The sequence below is a fragment of the Coccinella septempunctata genome, chromosome 4, assembly GCF_907165205.1.
Source record: "Coccinella septempunctata chromosome 4, icCocSept1.1, whole genome shotgun sequence".
In the NCBI taxonomy this organism is placed as follows: domain Eukaryota; kingdom Metazoa; phylum Arthropoda; class Insecta; order Coleoptera; family Coccinellidae; genus Coccinella; species Coccinella septempunctata.
The window spans coordinates 37088681-37111193 of record NC_058192.1 but is presented as its reverse complement, the minus strand read 5'-3'; the positions used below and the strand labels follow the sequence as shown (position 1 = coordinate 37111193).

Below are 22513 nucleotides of genomic sequence, written 5' to 3'. Positions count from 1 at the left end.
GCCGCCCAGATAGGAAAGAGGAAAGGAAATAAGACCCTTCGCTCTCTTGGGTCGTTAAGAGATACTTAAGACAGAAGGCAGACCACGGAAGGAACCGCAGCGAGCACAAAAAGCGGGTAGGAAGGAAGAAAACAGAAAAGGACGAAGACCAATATTTTTTCAAAAATTCAGCAAAAGCACCAAGGAAATACAGAACACAAATCCACGCAGTGTATGATCACCTTCATAACTGTCGTATCTAATCAACGAGAACGCATGTGTTCAGAAAAACTAACGATTTAAGGATTTCCTCGATAAGATCGACAATATCCTATGAATCACTCTCTTAATTTCAGAAACAGCTCACCTGCAGAAGGCACTGAAGTAAGGGACACAAAAAAACGTGAACTTAATTTCGGTTTTATGCTTAGAAAACAACAATAGCTGCATCCGTGAAAACTAGGAAAAACTGGAGGAGCGAAGTTGAAATCAACCGTCACTTATAAAGTACCACACATATTCATCAATGTTTTGATATTACTTTTATCTTTCATCAATGAGTAACTAAATGTACAAGATGGGATTGAATGGCAGCTCTGTAACTGCAAGAGCAAAAGACAAATGAATGGCACATTTTCCACCTTTAGTGGTAGACCAAAAAATTTGGGCTACACTTCTGAATTCTCGGAATTAACAAAATGGGCTTTAGAATGTTACATCGATGAGGATTTGGTGAATCTTTCAAAAATCGAGATCGAAAATGTTTAACATTTCAACCTAGCTCTTATGCTTACAGGGCTCCCATCGAATTTTGCCCAGCCTGTATGTATGTTGCAGTCGGATTCTAAAATCCGTCAGTTTGCAAAGCGACTGATCGTTTTGTCATCCATATTCGTTTTCCAAGACGCTTTCAAGATGCAGATCGTTTTAAAATCGGTTGGAAATTTTCAGTCAGTTTGTAAACCGCCTACAATATATCAAACGGATTGTCATATCCATTTAATAGTCCGGCTGAAAAGTATTCAGTTTTCAGTTTATTGAACTCAAAATCCAGAAATGCTAAGAGCTATAGAATATGTCGTCCGTTTTCTTCTACCTCTTATAATTCTCGAGGGGATTCTCGATAGAAAACGAATTTTATCCACCCTGTACATGGTAAATTTCTCTCATCATATTCATTGAAGTATAGTTTAACCATTCATTTACACCTCTATCCTCTATGGTTTTAGTGAAAATGTTCGGTGTTAGCTATTACTTTTGTACGTAATAGTTACCTAAAAGTACTGTTTCCTCGGACAGCCCGTCGACGCCACTGTCTTCCGTGCACAGTGATATTGGAGGCACCTTCTGTATGGCGTCCAAAAATAATTCATTATTCGAATTTTTGAGGGTTGTCATCATCAGTTCCTCTTCATCTTCCAGCAATAATATTACAATCAATTTTTTTGGGTTCATTTTCGAATATTTCTCTTTTCATGTTATTTTCAAGAACAAAATCAACCGCCCCGCACACAAATGTAGCCGACGAACCAATTCCAACTTAATTCTAGCAAACCACTTCGGGCGGAAATCGCTATCCTCGACGGTTGACGGTCTTGAAGCGACGGTCGACGGGCTGTCCGATGAAACCGTAGCTTGAGGTAGATAACAGGAGAGAAGGACACCTGTTCTTCAGGCGAGAAAGTCATATATTAATTATGTATTATCTATATCGGAGAAGATACAATCAAAATTTTGCAATGATTTTAATCAGTTCAAATTGCCAACCGGTGATATACACGCACACCTGCTTGAGAGCCGAACGTAGATTGTTAACACTCTAATTAAAACGTAGATTCAGCACAATCTGGGCGGTTTTTTTTGGAGTGTGGATGGGTTAATGAAAAACGCAAGCCTATATTGATCGAAGCGGCAAGAGCTGTGCTTTTTTTAGGAATATATGGAAAAATAGAAATTCACTATAATCTACATTGAACGTATCTTGAAACTGGTGACATGTTGGTTGAATGTAATAATATTTATACCACACGAGGTTATTATCCATTTCTCAGCAGCTTCTTCTCCATCACAGTCGATACCAGAGCTAGACAGGATATCTAAAAAATCTTAGAGTTGAATCGTTTGAGTAAATGCTTCAAAAAATCTTTCAGTTTTTTTAATTTTCGCATAAGGTAGGAGAGCATAAAACCTCCATCAGCGAACTTCTGCACAGTCATTTGGTTCTCGCTGTCCAGGCCGTCTTCATAATCGTGCCTGTGGCCCTAAATGCTTTCGTATTTACATTTTACACGGCCTTCTTGTAGCCGCAGTTTCGCTGATAAAGATCATGGACGAAAACGAATTGGATGAGGTGGGCGTGAAGTTGGCCGCATCAACACATACACTCCACGAACAAATGGTTGGTTCGATATATTTTCAGGTTTAGCAAGGGCAAGGGCGGATCCAGGATTTTTTTCTGGGGGGGGGGGCACAACGGGCAGACCAGCAAAAAAATCAACTGTGAGAAATGAACTTCACTTTTATTTTCAAGAGTTCAAGTATGTATAGAAAGATCCGTCCGTCTGGGGGAAATCCGCCCTTGAGCAAGGGAGAAATTCGAAAAATATTGTTCAATTCGTGCAATAACTTTTTCGAATGAAGGAGTACCGCCTTCTGCTTCTAGAATGTTTTTAAAGATGAAAAAATGATTCCGAATGACATCAACCTTATAGTTTGTCAGGCTCTAAGGCGGATAGGAGGGGGTAGTTTTTGAGGAATAATTCAACAACTGTTTTGAATGAAGAAGTAACGTCTTCTGCTTTAATAATGTGTTTGAAGAAGGGAAAATGAATCCAATGACATCTCCCTCATAATTTGTCAGGTCGTAAGGGGGTAGTTTATGAGGAATAATTTTATAACATTTCTAAATTAACGAGTACCACATTCTGCTTTCAGAATGTGTTCAGTGAAGAAAAGATGAATCGAATGACATCACCGTTATAGTTTGTCAGGCCGTCAGGGGGATGGGAGCGGGTAGTTTATGAGAAATAATTCGCTAACTTTTTTGAATGAAGGAGTACCGCCTTCTGCTTTCAGTACGTGTTAAAAGAAGAAAAAATGTTTCCAATGACATCAACATTATAGGTTGTCAGGCTGTCGAGGGGAAGGGGTGGGTGGTTGGTTTATGAAAAATAATTCAATAACTTCTTTGAATAAAGGAGTACCACTTTTAATATACAGTCAAACCTCTACTAACGGACACCTCCTTTGAGCGGACACCTCTATTGAACGGACGCAATTTTATAGTCCGGAATTCGTAAATGCAAATCCTTCAGATAGTACCCTCTCTTGGGCGGACGCTCCCTTGGGCGGACACGGACACCTATTTTTCGTATACTAGGTTTCGGAATTCTCCCTTGAGCGGACAACCGAAACATAGACAACGTAAATATTTCATAATAATTCACTGCCTACTGTGTTCACGTGGTTCACCATCGGTTGCAGAGGATAATTATCCTGGGATTACTGGGTTTTCAATGGGTTTGGTCTAGTTCACTAGTTCAGTTTGGTTTGATCTTCCCGGTAGAACGTTTGAGATTTCGCCAAGAAAGCAGTAATGTCTATAAAACGTCGAGTATTGACTCTCGAAGACAAAATTAATGTAGTGAATATATACAATGAGCAAAAACTTAGTGCGAGAGAATTGTCCAAACATTGCAATATTGGAAAAACGGCGGCTGCTGGAATTGTCAAACAGAGGAGTGAATTATTGGATCAGTGGCGTTCTAATGACTGTAGGAGTAAAAAGCGGAATTTTTTAAAACCGACCAATTAGACCAAGGTTTCATTAAAAATTTCAAAACTTTTTATCGAGCAATAGTTGTGAAAAAATTATTGTCTGAAATTGAATCAGTTGGCAAGGCTGAAGTTCTTACAAAGAATATAAACGTACTCGATGCTATTTATTATATTAAAAGTGCCTGGCAGAGAGTTACAGAAGAAACTGTGAGGAATTGTTTTCACAAAGCTGGATTCAGACAGGAATCTGTCAAAGAAACAATATAGATATTTTTATAATATGTACATAATATATATGATCAGATCTGTTTTATTCAATTCACCTTTCAAACATTTGTGGTCAAGCCCTCCCTTGTACGGACGCCTCCGTTAGACGGACACTTTTTCACGGTCCCAATGGTGTCCGCCCAAGAGAGGTTTCACTGTATATTTTAAGAAGGAAAATGACTCGAATGATATCTTTTGTATTATATGGGTGTATATAAAATACAGAGTGTTTCATCATAAACTGAACAAACATATATGGAGGGTAAATGACACCGGGAGAATCACTTTTGCCTTATGACAGACACCCCGTTTTCGACGCATAAGCGAGATACAGGGTGTTCAACGTCGTATTTGAGCAATATTCTAATGAGTGTGGTCAGTTATGTATAAACCTCAAAGTAACAGTTTCTGGTCACATCAGAGTATTTTTGAGTGGTCAATCCAGAAAAGATGAAAAAAAATTCAAAATGGCGGAAAACCTTCAATGTTCGTGATTTTTTTTTCGGATGCCAAATTGAATTTAATTTTTTGAATGAACACAATTTTAGAACAATTTCTGTGAAGAATTTTTTTCATAAATCGAACACAACTTTTTTTTTACATGTCTACAACGAAAAAAAATCTCACCCGAAATTGTTGAAACTTTTCCCGATTGTACTTCCTTTTATACCTAGCACGAATATGTAAAAAAAAAAATTTTTCGATGAAACTTTGTTGGGATCGAACTCGCTCGTGGTATTACGCTCATCTGTGGAAGTTAAATTGAAACTAATCGAAGGATATGAATTTTCGTCACCAAGCAACGGCAATTCACAGAATTTGACAGTGCATTCGAATTACCGTTGCTTGGTGACAAAAATTCATATCCTTCGATTAGTTTCAATTTACATTCCACAGGTGAGCGTAATACCACAAAGTCGCGAGTTCGACTCCCAAAAAAGTTTCATCGAAAAATTTTTTTTTGTGATAAATTCATTTCACCATCTGTAATGCTTCGACAGCTCAATTTAAAAATTATGGACCTCAAAGCCCAACCAGTTTTTATTTTTTGATTATGTTAGAGGTTCCTACGAGATATTTGGACGGATGCAGTAAAGAAACGGTTTGATATTTTTCGATTCGGTTTCCATATTCGTGTTAGGTTCATTCGATTCATTTCTCCTTCTTTGAACACATTCAGGAAGCAGAATCTGGTACTCGTTCATTTAGAAAAGTTGAATTATTTCTTAGAAATTACACCCCTGACGGTCTGACAAACTATGAAGTTGATGTCATTCGATCCATTTTTCCTTCTTTAAACACATTCTAAAAGCAGAATGGGGTACTCCTTCATTCAGAGATACAGGGTGTTCAACGTCGTATGTGAGAAATATTCTAATAAGTGTGGTCAGTGGTCAGTTACGTATAAACCTCTAAGTAACGATTTTTGGTCACATCCGTTTCTTTACTTCAGCCGTCCAAATATCTCACAGGAACCTCTAACATAATCAAAAGAAAAAAAATGGTTGGGCCTTGAGGCCCGAAATTTTTAAATTGAGCTTCAGAAACATTCCAGATGATACTATAAATGTATTAAAAAAAAATTTCCAATGAAAGTTTGTTGGGAGACGAACTTGCGACTTTGAGGTATTACCCTCACCTGTCGAAGTAAATTGAAACTAATCTAAGGATATTAATTTTCGGTACCAAGCAACGGCAATTCACAGAATTTGACAGTGCATTCGAATTACCGTTACTTGGTATCAAAGGTTAATATCCTTGGATTAGTCTCAATTTACTTCCACAGCTTAGGGTAATACCACAAAGTCCTGAGTTCGACTCCCAACAAAGTTTCATCGAAACATTTTTTTTTGTGATAAATTCATATTATCATCTGGAATGTTTCGACAGCTCAATTAAAAAATTTTGGGCCTCAAAGCCCAAACAGTTTTTTTCTTATTATGTTAGAGGTTCCTACGAGATAATTTGAATGGCTGAAGTAAAGAAACGGTTTGATATTTTTCGATTCTGCTTTCATATTCGTGTTAGGTATAAAAAAAAGTAAAATCGGGAAACATTGCAATAATATCGGGTAAAATTTTTTTTCGCTGTAGACGAAAATAATAAAAAAAAGTAATAAAAAGTTGTGTTCGATTTATGAAAAAATTTCTTCACAGAAATTCTTCGAAAATTGTGTCTATTAAGAAAATGAAATTCAATTTGGCAACCAAAAAAAAAAAATCACGAATATTGAAGGTTTTCCGCGATTTTGAAATTTTTTTCGGAGTTCTCCATCTTTTCTGAATTGAGCACTCAAAAATACTCCAATGTGACCAGAAACCATTACTTTGAGGTTTATACATAACTGACCACACTTAATTTCTCAAATACGACGTTGACACCCTGTATCTCGCTTATGCGTCGAAAACGGGGTATATGTCATAATAAGGCAAAAATGAATCTCCCGATATCATTTACCGACCACATATCTAATATATAAAATTGTGTCATAGTTTTCGTTACCATACTCCTCCGAAACGGCTTGACCGATTTTGATGAAATTTTTTGTGCTTATCCGGTATCTATGAGAATCGGCCAACATCTATTTTTCATCCCCCTAAATGTTAGGGGTAGTCCACCCCTAAATTTTTTTTTTGTATTTTTTAGACAAAATTTTTAATTTCTTTTTTTTTATGATACAACATACAAAAATACATACAATCCTCAATTTTCACCCTTCTACGATCAACCCTTATTTTTTAATAGCCATTTTAGTAATTTAATCATTAGGAAATTATTTATATGGCAAAACAACGTTTGCCGGGTCAGCTATCTATGAGAATCGGCCAACATCTATTTTCCATCCCCCTAAATGTTAGGGGTAGTCCACCCCTAAATTTTTTTTTGTATTTTTTAGACAAAATTTTTAATTTCTATTTTTTTATGATACAACATACAAAAATACATACAATCCTCAATTTTCACCCTTCTACGATCAACCCTTATTTTTTAATAGCCATTTTAGTAATTTAATCATTAGGAAATTATTTATATGGCAAAACAACGTTTGCCGGGCCAGCTATCTATGAGAATCGGCCAACATCTATTTTTCATCCCTCTAAATGTTAGGGGTAGTCCACCCCTAAATTTTTTTTTTATTTTTTAGACAAAATTTTTAATTTCTATTTTTTTATGATACAACATGGAAATTATTTATATGGCAAAACAACGTTTGCCGGGTCAGCTAGTGTTTTACAATAAATGTTGACACAAAAATATTCTTTATTGATTATTGAACTTCCCCTTGAGGTTTAAATTGGGACAATAAAACATTATTATTATTAATGCGGATAAATTCAGGTGCATACCACCCGACGATATGAATATCGACAAGTGTTACGATCTGAATTGAGCTAGCCAATTTGTCATCGTCAAGGCCCCCAAATGGAGTACGCTCCACCGAAGAAAAGCAGATTCTGACCATTGTTTCGGCCTCATTTGGCCTCATCAGAGGCCATGATGACGATGACAAATTGGCTAGCTCAATTCAGATCGTAACACTTGTCGATATTCATATCGTCGGGTGGTATGCATCTGAATTTATCCGCATTATTTTATTTATTGCCTCCCCGTTTAAGCGTGATCATTCTTCATTATTATTATATTATTATTATTTATTAAAGAGGATATTCAGGGAAATTCAGCAGAAGCGAGTTATGTATGATGTTTACACGCAATATTGAAATTTGTATTGAATATTCCAATATTCCGAAGGCGCTCGTGAACTTTCGCCTCATGAAATTTTTACTTAAGAATTTGAAATGGTCCATCATTCGAATTCATTCAATTATTATTCAACGTGAAAGATGAAAACAAACTAACAAATATCTTGGTTAGTATATATACTACCAATACCTTTTCCAATACTTTTTCGGAATCAATATTTCTATTCAGAAACCCAGACAATAATCCCAATATAACTTTTCCAAATAATAATATAATACTTTGTTGGACAACATACAGTACTACGTAATGCAAACCTTAGTTTGAACCTATATCCTATATATATATTGAACCTATATCAACATATTGTTAGGTTAAGGTCGAAAATATTCGAATGGTTGTGAAGTAAAATCATTTCATAAAAACTCAGCTGTCTCAGAAAGAGACAGAGGTAATCAGGTATTTTTATTCCTAATATTTCTGCACATGCGCAGAAGTCGATTCCTCCCACGGGATGGCTTCACTTTTCTCTGCCTCATTATCGATATAGAATATATTAGATACGATGCTGGATTGATAAGTACCCGTGTTTGGAAAGAAAACTCAATTTTTTGAAATTTTTCATATTTATTTCTCAACATAGTCTCCTTTTAGCTCGATACACTTAGCCCAGGGATATTCCAACAGAAATATGATTTCTCGAACTCTACAAAATAGGCCTCCGTTTCAGCGATGACCTCCTCGTTTGACGTGAACCGCTTTCCGCCGAGCCATTTTTTCATGTTTGGAAACAAAAAGAAGTCACACGGTGCCAGATCTGGTGAATATAGTGGGTGAGGTAGCAATTCGTAGCCCAATTCGACCAATTTTGCAGTGGCGACTGCTGATGAACGAGCTGGTGCGTTGTCGTGGTGGAAGAGCAATTCTGTCCGGTACGGAAGGGTGCGTTTTTCCTTGAATGCGGCGTCAAATCGATCCAATAATTCACTGTAGTATTGCTCTGTTATTGTCTTTCCCTTTTCCAAGTAGTCAATGAGGTTTATTCTTTGGGAATCCCAAAAAACAGTGGCCATAACCTTTCCGGCCGATGGCACCGCCTTCGCCTTTTTCGGAGCACGTTCGCCTGCAGAAGTCCACTGCTTCGACTGTTCCCTGGTTTCTGGTGTATAGTGGTGGATCCAGGTTTCGTCAACGGTTACGAATCGCCGCAGAAACTGGTTTGGATTCGCCTTAAATAGGTGCAGACAGTCCTTCGAAGTTGTCACACGATTTCGTTTTTGATCCACTGTCAGCAAACGGGGAACCCATTTTGCCGATGGCTTTTTCATCTCCAAATGTTGATGTAAAATATTGTGCACGCGTTCTTATGAAATGTCTACCATCTCAGCAATCTTTCTAATCTTCACTCAGCGATCGGCCAACACGATATCATGGATTTTAACGACCATATCCTCCGTAGTCACCTCTTTCGTACGTCCTGAGCGGTCCTCGTCGAAGACGGTGTTTGGCCCAGTTTGAATTCATTGAACCAATATCTGATGGTCGTCATCGAAGGTGTATGGTCCTCGTAAACAGCTACCAACCGATCTTTGATTTCCTCGCACGCTTTCCCTTCCAAATAAAGGAATCGAATCACTGAACGATATTGCCCTTTTTCCATTTTTCAAAATATCACTAAGTTGTTTACTATGAAATGTCGGTAAATCAAAACCACTCGATGAATTGGTGCGAAATTTTGACAGATGTCGTTTGAAGGATGATACTAAAAGATAGTATACAGATTTTTCACCTACAGTTCCCTCTGTTGCCAAACACGGGTACTCATCAATCCATCCTCGTATATGTTTGTTGAGGAATACTTAACTAGGGTATGAGTAGAAGCTCGTAGCTACGAAATTTGGCTAAGAGGCGACAGACGTAATGGTTCACCGAATCGCACGATTTTTTATGTCTTCCAAACAAATTTCCGTTTATATTCTATTAAAATATGTATCTTAATGTCTTCTGCCATATATTCATTGATTTATAATGATAATTTAAAAAAGAAAGTGTTCTATAGCAGTATTTTAAGTTTTCGACAATATTTCGAAAACATGAGAATCTGTGCTCATGACATTGGCCTGTCGTTGTAGATTGACTCGAAAATATTTGTTTGTGGAGAGAAATTACATCTAATCTACTTCTTGGCAAAATCTTGATAACGATTGAAATATCCAACTTTCAGTACTTTTCACAAGAATATCAATAAAAAATTCTGATTTCTATATATTGTTCAGATTTATTTCCCAAATATTCAATATCCGGGTGCCTAAGTCAGATTTTTATGACGTTTTTTTCCTGGATGCAGGAGAAGATACAAAATCTATTCGTACAACTATCAATCCCGGCAAACTTATAATTTGATAGAAACGATTTTTCGATAATTTCATGAAAATACGTGCTATATCATTATATGTATTGATATGAAATAATATATTTTCACTTTTCGGTCCTTTAAACTTAAATTCAAATCAACAAAAATGATATTTTCATGTATGAAATTGTTTTTTCACTGTCCTAACCCAACCTAACAACCTAACCTAACCTCAAAATGATTCAGTTCAATTTTTAGCCAAAATTGATCAATTATTCAGAATTACAGTGAACAAACATTCAAATGTCATAATTGAGTGCATTTAACGAACATTTCAAAAAATCATAGCTAATGAACTATAAATTTCCGCAGATTGAGATTACTACCATTAGATTCCTCATAAAAATTCTATCTATAAAAAATTATCATCAAAATCTGAGGTGGGGCATCAATCGAAGTCGAGCCTCAATATCCTATTGATAATAATTCACTCAACTAAGTTTCTATAGGAAGAAATATTCATTTAAGGCCCGGTACTTTCACCTTCGAATAAATTTTATTCAACGAATAATGACGTACCGATATTCGATCTATGACAAATAAACTCTTCTAATTAAGTTTCAATGACAGATTTATTCGATAAATAACACTATCTGAAAGTGAAAAGACTGCATTTTTACTAATCTTACGAATAAGATTTAATAAATGCGAATAAATTTATTTATTCGCACGTGAAAGTACCGGGCCTAAATAAAATAGTTTCTTACTAGTTTTATTTATTAATACTCGTAAAGGCAGAAGCATAAATGCAAATGGTATACTCCCTTTGCGTTGATAGTCATACAAATCATTCTATATCGTGTCACCGAACATAAAGAATCACCAAATTCCAACATTTTTTCATAAACTTCCATTGTAACTGTTCAAAATTTTTCACACAATTTCAACATAAGGTTCAATCAGAGACAACACTAACGGCCGGTTTTATAATGAAACCTAAAGCCTCTTTGACTTTGAAACTTCCTTTTACGTCCGGTTTCATAATCAAATTTAAAGTCACTTTAAGCTTAAAGCTTCCTTTACTCTCATTTTTAGGTTTTATTATGAAACCGGCCGTAATTTCGAAATTGTCATCATAGAAATACCTTGCCATTTTGACAATTGGATGAATGTAGATAAGACTGGGATTCTACATTGACCTTGCCCTTTCGCATGTGTGGCTAAGTTCCTCGCCCTTATCGCCCTCTAACTCGAGAACGTTGAAGAGTATGTAAAATTGCTTCATACAAAAGTTGTACAATTTTATTATCTACAACTTTCATTATGAATACAAAAACGATTAGAGGTACAGGCAGGGGAATATTCGGAAAAAAAAGCATTTTTATCATCTTCAAAGTGTCAGATTAAGAAAACCCCCCCTGATTAGTGTCAGATTAATGGGTCAACACGTCTACAACACCGAGATTAACCATCTGTATGAAAATCTGACACGCTCGAGTATGTACAAGTAACGATTTTTTTTACATTTTCAAAGGACTACTGTGACCTTCCGCCACGTCCAAATTGTCAGTCCCTTGAAAAGTAGCTTCCAATTAACATATCCTCCAAAAATCTGACAATCTGGAATTTTTTTTCCATGTTCTAATTTTCAAAATCCACTAGGTCTCCACGACGCTCGAGTAAATCCCGATTTAGCATCGTCGGCCCCCCAACTATAAGAACAAGCTCTTTTTTCTGGTATTCGAGCGATTTCTAGTTTCAGTATGGAAGGACGGTTTGATTTTCAAACTTTATACTCATCTGAAGTGTGGAAAGATGGTTCGCTTACTGGAAAACATGCTGTCATATAGAAGGTTTTGTATTTTTGTAGATGATAACAGTAGTAATTTCAAAAGTTTGAAGAACGGTCTTCCACAAGGATCAGTTTTAGCACCTCTTCTTTTCAATTTATATCTGTGCGATATCCCTACGACTTCTTCTGAGAAATTTATTTACGCTGATGATATTGCCCTCACATTCCGTCATTCTGATTTTAAAAGCATAGAGAATAATCTATCTACAGATTTAGAAATTTTGAGGAATTACTTTTTCGAGTGGCGTTTACGTCCTAACCCAAATAAAACCGAGGTTTCGTGTTTCCATTTGAATAATCATCAAAAATATAGAAAATTGGGTGTAATATTCGGTCATTCTTTTTTGGAACATAACTTCAATCCTAAATATCTAGGAGATAAGCTGGATTCCTCGTTAAATTCCAAAGCCCAATTGGAAAATTTGCGTGTAAAGTTCAAAACTAGGAATAATATCCTTCATAAACTACCTGGTACTTCATGGGGTGCTGATGCAGCTACTCTTCGAACGGCAGTCCTAGCTTTGAATTTTTCAGTAGCTGAATATTGTTACCCTGTTTGGGTTAATAGTGCTCATGAGCAAAAAATTGGATGCACAGCTGAATCTTTCCACCTATAACTATTAGATCCTCACCAATTCAATGGTTACCAGTTCTTTCAAACATTATTGGGAATTCAAATGTAGATTGCAGCGACATGTTGTTGACAGTTCGAAATAAAAAGTTAATGACGTAATTGTCATTTTTGAAGGGGATTTTGAGATTTTCGTCCAATAAGTCCTTTTTTCTCAGTTGATAGTTGTTTTCTCTCATTTTTGAAGATTGGTTGTCGAAACTGGATTCAAGTGTGTTAATTATTATCAATTTTAGGTCAATAAATGTCATGAAGTAATTATATTTATAAAAAAAATTCCGAGTACGTTCTGAATCAGCTATAAATATAATAAGAGCAATATTTTTTGAATCCGAACTTCTTGGCTATTTACATGATCATAAAGAAGGAAATTGATTTATGGTAGCCACAACTATGATATCTTGCCTTCTCCATTATATACAATGGCTAACATTGCAACATTGATGCTAAGAAAACTTATTGTTGAACTGGGAATCAGAAATGATTTTCTGAATGAATTTTGTGTGAATGTTATCGAAATTCATATGTGTATCCACTTACTAGGTGAAAAAAGTCCTGTCCGAGGGAAAGAGATTTGTTTTTTGTGTAAATCCTTTCATTTTGAGGTTATATATCCAGGTTATTTAATTCACCTCCTTTTCTTCGTAACTGATTTGAAATGTACAAAACCTTCATTATGCTATTAGGACGAGTTACATATGTCCTTAAACATTGACTTAAAGTTCATTTCATCGTGGAAAATAGTAAAAATTGACATCTTCACAAGAAATTCGTAATCGAAGATTTGCTCAAAGGATACAAATTATGAAAACTTCACTAAGCTTTCCCCATTATCACGAGATATAAAGATATTTGAAACAGATTGAGATATATCTTTTATGAAAGATCTCATTGAAACCCCAAAATATTCTCCGTTTCTCGATGTAAACAAACAAAAGTGCATTAACTTTTTATTTACAAAAATTGACACCAGGTGGCGTATCGCTTGTTTGGAATTCCCAATACCAAAGATATTACACAACAAAATAGTGAGCATAGTGAGAGAGAAAACGTCCTCGAAATAAGATAGGTATACTCAATTCACATTTATTTTAGCAGTCGGTTGGCCATGGAAATAATTTTCTCAAGTTTTTGTAACTAGAACGGAGTAAGGTTGGCACTCATGTCGTTAATGTCATAACGCTGTTGCCACAACAAATATCAATTTTTATTACGAAAATGCCGAAAGTGATTGAAAAATCAAAAATGAGATAGGGTTTCAGGAAGTGCTATTTAGAATTCAGGTCCGCTCATTCAAATAGTTTATACCCTGATATTCTAAAATCCACAATACGTCAGACGGTAGCGAACATATTCAATGTAAGAGAATTTATATAGGTGATATTCCATCTTAATCTGAACGACTTATATTTCAGCTGAATATTTCCACAATCAGAAATATTGTGAATGAAGAGGATGGCAAAGAATTTTCTTCTATTGGGAGACCCAAGAAAGTGGTGGCACTTGAGAATTTTATGTTTGAGTGAATTAATGCGAATAGTTTTACTACAGGATTTTCGATGAATGTCATCGTAGAATAAGTTCCGAAAATTGATTTTTCTATTTTTCATTTGACTTCTCCTATACATTATAAATGTCTCAAGGTACCAATAAATACCTAATTATTATTATCATATCAATTTATAAAGATGAACAGCCACAAATACGCGCCAGTTGTCCTGTTAATTGTTTACCTATTCATGTGAAATTTTTGTTCAAAGGTGAAGTTCATCTTTACTTGAAACTTCCATTAATTCCTTTTACTTTTATTGATGCAAGATGATTTTTGTTGAAGAATTTAATAACATTCTTGTAATTATCTGTTAATTCCTTCGGGAGATACCCATTCCCAACCACTGCATCATATGCATTTCATCTTTGGGTTAATATTTTTGAAATCTACAACTGATGTAACGTAATCAAACTTTAGCCAAAGAAGATAACGAACATTAACTCTCCTCAAGCTAGTGCATATTATGATATTATACTGATCTCTTGTATTTTCCATGCAAATAACTGGATTTGGTATGCCTTCAATCAGTTTTTATAAACTTCAATTAAGTTCATCACTTATTTTCCGAAGAGATTCGACATTGTGGTAAAATACGTAATAACAGAAACTTTTACGTAGAACGGGCAACATAGCGTTGATTTAAAACCCAAAAATGTTTTGACAAGCTTCATAACCCCACATTTTCGTACTATATAGAGTGAAATGTGTCAAATTTCCATGGCCAACCGAGTGCTAAAATAAAAGTGAATGGAGTATATATGTTTATATTTTGATCAAAACCAATATACAATAAACCACATGCAACGATTGGTTGAAAGAATCGTGTTTTCCGAAGCTATCCGAATGATGCCGAATTGGAATGGTTGACATATTTACAAGACATATTCTTTAATCTCAATAAACAGACGTTCTTATTAGGCGATTTATGTGAGAATACACAAATCCCAAATCAACCCTTCAAAATTTGATGATTGGGGTTTTCAAAGTAGCGATACTTTCCACAAATTCACTACTAACACTTATCCATTTCTCAAAAAAAAATTTATTTCGCATATCGCAGATGTGTCAAAATCCGCTGTCACTTAATAAGGGATTTGGTAGGAGATCGACTTTCGTGCATTTATATTTTAGTGTGTCCCATAGCATTTAAGAGTTCCCTAAACATTGGTGAAAACGAAATTGTCACTTAAATGGGCTTAGGTATTCCTTAAAATTTAGGGATCGTTGGTGAAAACGGGCAAACATTACGGAGAATAGTAAAGTCACTTTTCAGTTTTAATATTTGAACGACAAAAGATTCGAAAACTTTGAAACCTTGAAATTTACAGAAAGAAAGATTTCTGTTAGGATACGCCGAAGTTTTCTGAGCGATGCTCATATCGAATATTTTCATACATCGATGTATCCATACTCGTATCGATATATCCATGTTTGATTTCATGATGTTTGTATAGCTTACTTCGACAGGATAGATATCCATCGAAGACCAGTGTAGGAGTCAGTACCTAAACGACAGATTCCGAACACGGAAACCGTAATATACAATTTTCGACTTACGCTTGTGACTGCTCAATTGTTTCGTAGATCACTTGCACTGTCTGGGTGTTTGGATCCTTAGATGTGAGTTTGTCGCAACTAACAACACGACCATGATTTGATAAAAGGTGTTCGATGTCCTCAAATCTCACGTGTAATGCCAAATTGGAGATGATTATTTTTGGAGTTGCACTGTAAGTAAAAAATAATATTGACTTACGAACATGAAATGAATCATAACTAAAGCTTAAATATTCTTCATAATTCATAGAAGTAATCATGTCCTTGATAAATGATGAAAATGGTGTTACAGGAACGACGACAGGTCATAACTCAAGAACAGAGTTTATTTTTTAGTTATCGTTTTGCCTGCATTTTCGGAGTTAATGTGAAAATCTCCTTTGTATGGAGATGGAACATTTTTTATTAGTTTCAAATTGTGACTTGTCCTCAATCACGAGATAGTCTTTTAAATAATTTATATATAATAACACGTTTTGAAATAATTCCAATTTGTATTGGTAAGCACCATCAGAAATAACTAACGAAAGTAATGAAATTAATTTTTTCATAAAGAATAATTAAAATCCTTGAAACAGAATCACCTGTGAATAACACGATCAGAAACGATCTTAAAATTCAACAAATTTTTCTTTTTCCCCTCTTTTTCGCCTCTGATACATGTAAACAGTGTCTTTCAATTCTTGCAAATCAACAATTCGTTTCTGTATCCGATACTACAACACGTCGTTCAAGTACTATTGACAAAAGGCATTTTCAATATCTTCAAATATACACATTTTTTCATATTACAATAAGATAGGTACCTACTTCGAAACTGAACCCTAAACATTTATTAAATATAACATTTGATAACCTAATTATTAATCAATATTGAAAATACAATAGCGACGTCTGTGTCTACAAAGCAAGTAAAGAGGCTAGAAGCACATTGAGGGTAGTCCAGCACAGCACAGCAGAGCCTGCAATTAAATAGAACGCCGCTTATTGGACGTAGCTAAGATGTCTAAAACTCTGGTGTATTCACTGATTCGATTTTGTTTTTAATTTCGTGGGGATATGGGATCAATTTCGTTTTTCCCACTGTAGGTGGCACTGTTTAGAATTTGACAGAGCATTGTCATTTGATATTTGAAAATAATTTGAATACTTTCCTACGACGTACAAATATGTTGTATTCATAAAAGCGATTATTGGTGTGTGAAAATATATTAGTTTCGAGAAAGGGGTGTAGAACATTCATTTATTCAACAAGTCGTTTAGTAAGTTCAGTTTTCTGTATGGACAATGAAGAGCTATAGCTAAGAATTCGGTGTTGTTGGAATTTGGGGGAGAACCAAATCAGATGAACGAACATTCGGAGCCGATATAGCTATGTTTTATGGGAACTGCAATATTTCAAAGAAACTGTATTTGAAATACGTAATATGAATTGTTAGCATGTATTGAAAATCAGAAATACATCAATCTATTCGAGTATGTTACTTCAAATATTCTTCCCGAGTATATATAGAGAAAATTCCCTTTCCGTCAACTGAATATATTGGATATTCGGCCGATCAACTATGTTTTATTAAAATCATATTGAATTACCCCCTCACAAATTCAAGTTGTCAAACGGAAATTATCTTGAAGAAGAACAGTAAATCCTCCTTCGAACCCTTATTCCATAGTGTTGAAATATTGACAGATTCGTTTTTACAACGAAAATTGAACTGTAAAGCACAAATATTCCTTAACAGCTGACAAAATGGGCCAGTTCATATTTTGAACTCGTTGATCGACATTCGCAAAACGCAAAACAAAATGAAACGAGAGAGTATCATTGGACTTCCTTTGGTAGAACAAGGAATGACAAGGATAGAACGAAGCAAATGACATGGTGGCGCCGCCACGAAACTGATCCCATATCCCCGATTTTCTGAATTGTTGATGCTTGCAAAAAGTGACTAGTGCACACACCAGTGTTTTAGACATCTTAGACGTAGCAGAGCAGAGGCCTACGCGACGTAGTATTCTGTGCACCCTGCGTCGGTTGTGGTCTGTGGAGTGCGCACCGTTTCCTCTGCAGAGTGACCACGTTTTTTTAATGAAACGGTTAAATTTTATGAAAATGGAATTGCTAATTGAAATAGTTTATGAAAAAGGTGCATTACGATACGAGTATCAACGACTACATGCGTACAAAGATGAAATCTTTTCTAATTCCGAATTCAAAAGTAGGTTTAACTGTGAGCAGCTGGATCCATATTTATGTACTAACAAAAAGACATGTTATAAACAGGTATTTACTATTTTTGATGAAGCTCAATATCTATTCTTATTTCAGAGATTGCTTAAAATGTTGGAATTACTGAGATGATTTTTGTATTCTTTTTTTTTCCAGAAGTTTGGTCATTATATTGGAATTTTTACCCTTCATATTTTTATTACCTACATCAGTTTTTCAGTACTTCCACATCTATATAAGCTCAAAATTATTGATATACAATATATTATATTTCATAAAATTTGGTTAACCAGGTTACTGTCAGGCAAAGCGTAAATATTTTTGCTGCTCTAAGATTGTGTTAGGGAACTGCAATTATGGATAAAAAAAAAAGAAACCAAGTGGTGCGGTCAAGCGGAAACAACGCCAGGAAAGAGAAGATAGTAAACAAAAATTACCCAAAATCGACAAATTTTTTATTCAGCCTTCTACAAGTACAAGAAGCAATGACCCAAATATTTCTATTTATATTGATAGTGACCCAGATAGAGATAATGTGAGCGGTGCAGCGCTCTTTGAGAATAAGGAGCCTGCTGAAGAAAATTTGGAAGTTTTTGCCGATGAAAATACCGCCGCCGATGACGATGTCTTCATGCCACAGGTGAAAGAGGGGGTGTTGTCTACATCATCATTTTTCGAAAATGCGAATGACTTGGGAAACTTCAAGAACAAAATATTGAGTGCGGATGAAAAACGTCAAATTCTTGATATGGGGCCTCTGCAGCCTTCCGGTCCTTTTCCAAAAGACGCCAACCAAAACAACAGGAGTTTTTCGAAATCATACTACTTTCAACTTTTACATATGGATCAGTTCATCGGTTTTGGCTGTTATTCTAAAATACTAGACGCTGCCTATTGTCAACCCCGCTGGTTATTTTCTTGCCAAAGGAAAAATTTATGGTGTACAGGCATTCGGGATTGGGGACATTTATCAGGAAGAATTAAACAACCCAATTTTTCGAGTGGACATGTGGAAGTATGTGCTGTGTATTAACGTTGGAAAAAAAATGATACAATTGATAAGGAAATTGAAGATGAAATTCGTAAAGAAGAGTCATTTCATACTTTCATAGCTTACCCTAGCAAATAATTCTTTAGCTTTGAGAGGACTTCGAGAAGACTTAAGTGAGGAAGAGAACCATGGACATTTTTTGTAAGTTGTACAACTACTCGCCCTATATAATAACATATTGCGGCAAGTATTAGATATGCCCAAAGGTATTTTTTTCTATTGTTGAATTTTCTCTCCAATTCATCTATTCGAAATCATAAATTTAATTATAATTTCCATTTAAAATCATTTTTTCTATTTTACCGTAAGGGTTATAAAACACAAAAAATTATTAATATTTATTATACGGCTTGAAGTTTTAGATAAGTCTTCGGACAATCAGTCACTTGGACAGCAGAAGTGGTTATCCGTAGGAAATTTCTGTTGTCCCTTCCATAAAAACGATGTGATAAGATTTTTACTTGGGAAATGTGAACATTTTAATGCTTTACACCCTAATTCCAACAGTTGACATCCTGTCTTAAGACTTGAGACCTTCGCTTTGAAATTAATATTTTGTAAGGTTGTTGATTATTAAGAATGTTGATAACGTTTTTATTGTCCGGTGTGCCGTATCAATAAAACTGCTGCTACTGATATTTTATTGAATTTGGTTCATTTAGTACCTTCTTTAAGATTGTTGGTTGTAATATTTCCATTGGAAAACCAGATATGTGTATGGGACAACTAAGTTGTCCCATACGTTGAAGTTAAAAACGCATATAATCGTGTTTTCTCCTCAAATTAAAGGAGAGTTCATTATTTTTTAAACATTCAATTACACAATATGAAACAATATAGCAGGAGGAATTTTCTTCCATTACTGTAATTACTTCTCAATCCAATTAACAAGTTCCGATTCTGTAAAATTAGAGTTGACCGGGGGATCTGATTATGGAAAATATTGTGAAATTTCGTGAGATATATGCAATATATAAAGATAAAAATGGAACTCTATGGTTTTGGGAATGTGAGAAATATAAATGTTTCAACAATAATTGATGTTTAATCGGTTTAAAAATACTTTTGTATAGTAGTCCAGGGGACAGGCCAGATTTGGGCTGTTTTTTTAGTCAAATACACTAATCTCAGTAATTTCTTAAAGAACCAGCTCTGGTCTATACAGAATAGTAAATAGTAGAAAATTATTCTTTGAATAAAGTGTAAAGTAAAATGTGGACAATAAAAAAAATAACAATCCACAATGTCATCATGCGGAAATTTGAAAGTTGATTCACCCATCAACAATAATTTGCGCCCAATGAAATTCATAATTTACTCTTAGGAGTGTGAATGAAGAATATTGAATATATAAAAAATTACCGAATACCTGCCAAAGCCTGTTATGGAAAACTCCAATTTTAAAATATACTGGGACACTCCTATCATGACCGACAGAATGATATCACACAATAGGCCTGATATTGCTGTAATTGACAAAGCCAACCGCAAGGTAACCATCATCGAAATAAAGTGCCAGCGGATGATAACATCGGTAGAGCCTATTCTGAAAAGTTGCTGAAATACCATGACCTGGCTTTCGAAATGAAGGAAATTTACCACCTGAGATCGATCTCAATTCTGCCTTTGATTATCTCCTCAAATGGACTGGTTGAAGAACACCTGACAGAAAACGTAAGACTCCTTGAATTGGATCAGCAGTTGATCAGTCAAGCACAGAAGGAGGTTATACTTTGGACCACGCGGATTGTTCGAATGTTCTTGACCACAGACAATGAATAATATCACCAAAGGAATAAAAACAGAACCGCATTTCGAAAAAATGACATCAAATATGAATTAGTCCGGTTCCTATTGCCTTGTGACAAGTGTGCCATGCAAAGTGAAAATTGAATTCCTTAGAATAAATTATGTAGTTTTTCAGGGCTATAACGAAATTTCTGTAATGGATGTAAAAAATATAGATTTTGGGGCTTGAATGAAAAATCATGATATTCTGAGTACTGCCCTGAAAATATTGATATTTCAGGAATTACAACGATAAATATTGGTCATTCAGAAAATAGTATACGGAAATCTGAATACAATAAAATGGCGGGAAATGGACTCAACATATCAATCTTGGTTGTGGAGTATTGCTTTCTCATCAGTGCACAACTGAAACCAGGAAATATCCTTCAATTCGAACACAGTTCAACGTTCGAGAAGGATCCTTTCTTGAATGAATAAGAGGCCAAAACCATTCGTTTCTCACTAATACGTGAAGGCCGTTGCATTCACCATCCGAAGCTATCATTCTCGACTCGAAACTGAATGAATATATCGAAAGTTGTTTCGTAGTACATTTCATCTAAAACGGGGCGATAAGTAACAGTACCCACTTACGGCGATAGGCAATGTTACATAATCTTTGAACAAACTGATATCACACTACAGGTATATATTTACGTTCAGCATATGGAGTTCAGTAAATAATAGAAGAGGGCGTTTAACGATTTCAGGACCGGTTTCACAGAAAAGGCTCTATTAACGTATCCCTCTTGAATATCGGATCGTCAATGCATTTGAATGCCACTACTCATGGTCCCTCAGTGATAGATCTCATCATAGCATCGAGCAGCCTACTGGCCGATTTGACGTGGCTGACAGACGACGACCTTCATGATAGTGATCATTTCATAATAATAAATAATAAATTTCAATAAGGATCAAACAATTAGAAATGTCTTGAAACGCTGGATTATCAGTAAAGCAAGCTGGGAAAAGTTTGGGGAATTAATAATCGCACCCGATACAGCAGATGTCATGTCCATCACTCACACTATACTCAATGCAGCGGAGCAGAGCATCCCAAAAACGAGCGGCGGCACTCAATCGAGACGTACAGTACTGTGGTGGAATGCTGAAGGAACTTATCAGGAGAAAGTTCGCTTTCAATCGTTTCAAAAAATAGCCAAGCACAGAGAATATGATAACTTTCAAAAAAGCCAGAGCAGAAGTTAGGAGAAAAATTCTGGAGATGACACGAAAGGGTTGGAGAGAATACACCTCATCGATAACTACTGATGAACCTGCTTCGAGAATGTGGAAGAAAGTAAGGTCGATATTAGGTAAATTCAGCTCTAACCCATTAATATGCTTGAAGGTCATTGTAGATAACCCTAATGAGATGGCTGAAATTTTCGCGAACTCATATGAGAATAAACAAATTAATTCAGATGGCCAGCATCTACTCTTTGTCGACGAAATGAAATTTCTGGTAATACTTCGAGCGGTAGTTTGTTAGTTCGATTTAGATCGTAACATTCGTTGATTTAATTATCTGCGGATGTTATGCATCTGAATTAATTTGTTTATAATTTACCTGCCTTACTATGAAGGCGTGATCCATTTCTTACTTTCCATGTCCGCGGCAGATCGGTTACTGCCATGATCCGAACCTTTCCTCGCTTTTTCCCTTGCTTAATTATGGTAATATACGATATCTGCAATATGGGATTAAAGAATATGGATTCACTCTAGTCGTATTCGGGTTCGGCTTTTGGACGGTCCGAGAATTGTT

General features: G+C 35.5%; 1 protein-coding gene across 3 annotated transcripts in view; it reads right to left on the bottom strand.

The window, feature by feature from the left end:
- Nucleotides 1-22513, bottom strand: part of LOC123311980 (insulin-like growth factor 2 mRNA-binding protein 1) — a 254270-nt gene that overhangs the window by 70372 nt on the left and 161385 nt on the right. For all 3 annotated transcript variants that reach the window (XM_044896130.1, XM_044896131.1, XM_044896132.1), the window contains one exon: nucleotides 15671-15841. In XM_044896130.1, the coding sequence (XP_044752065.1) occupies nucleotides 15671-15841 (171 nt within the window). The remainder of the gene's footprint in view (nucleotides 1-15670; nucleotides 15842-22513) is intronic.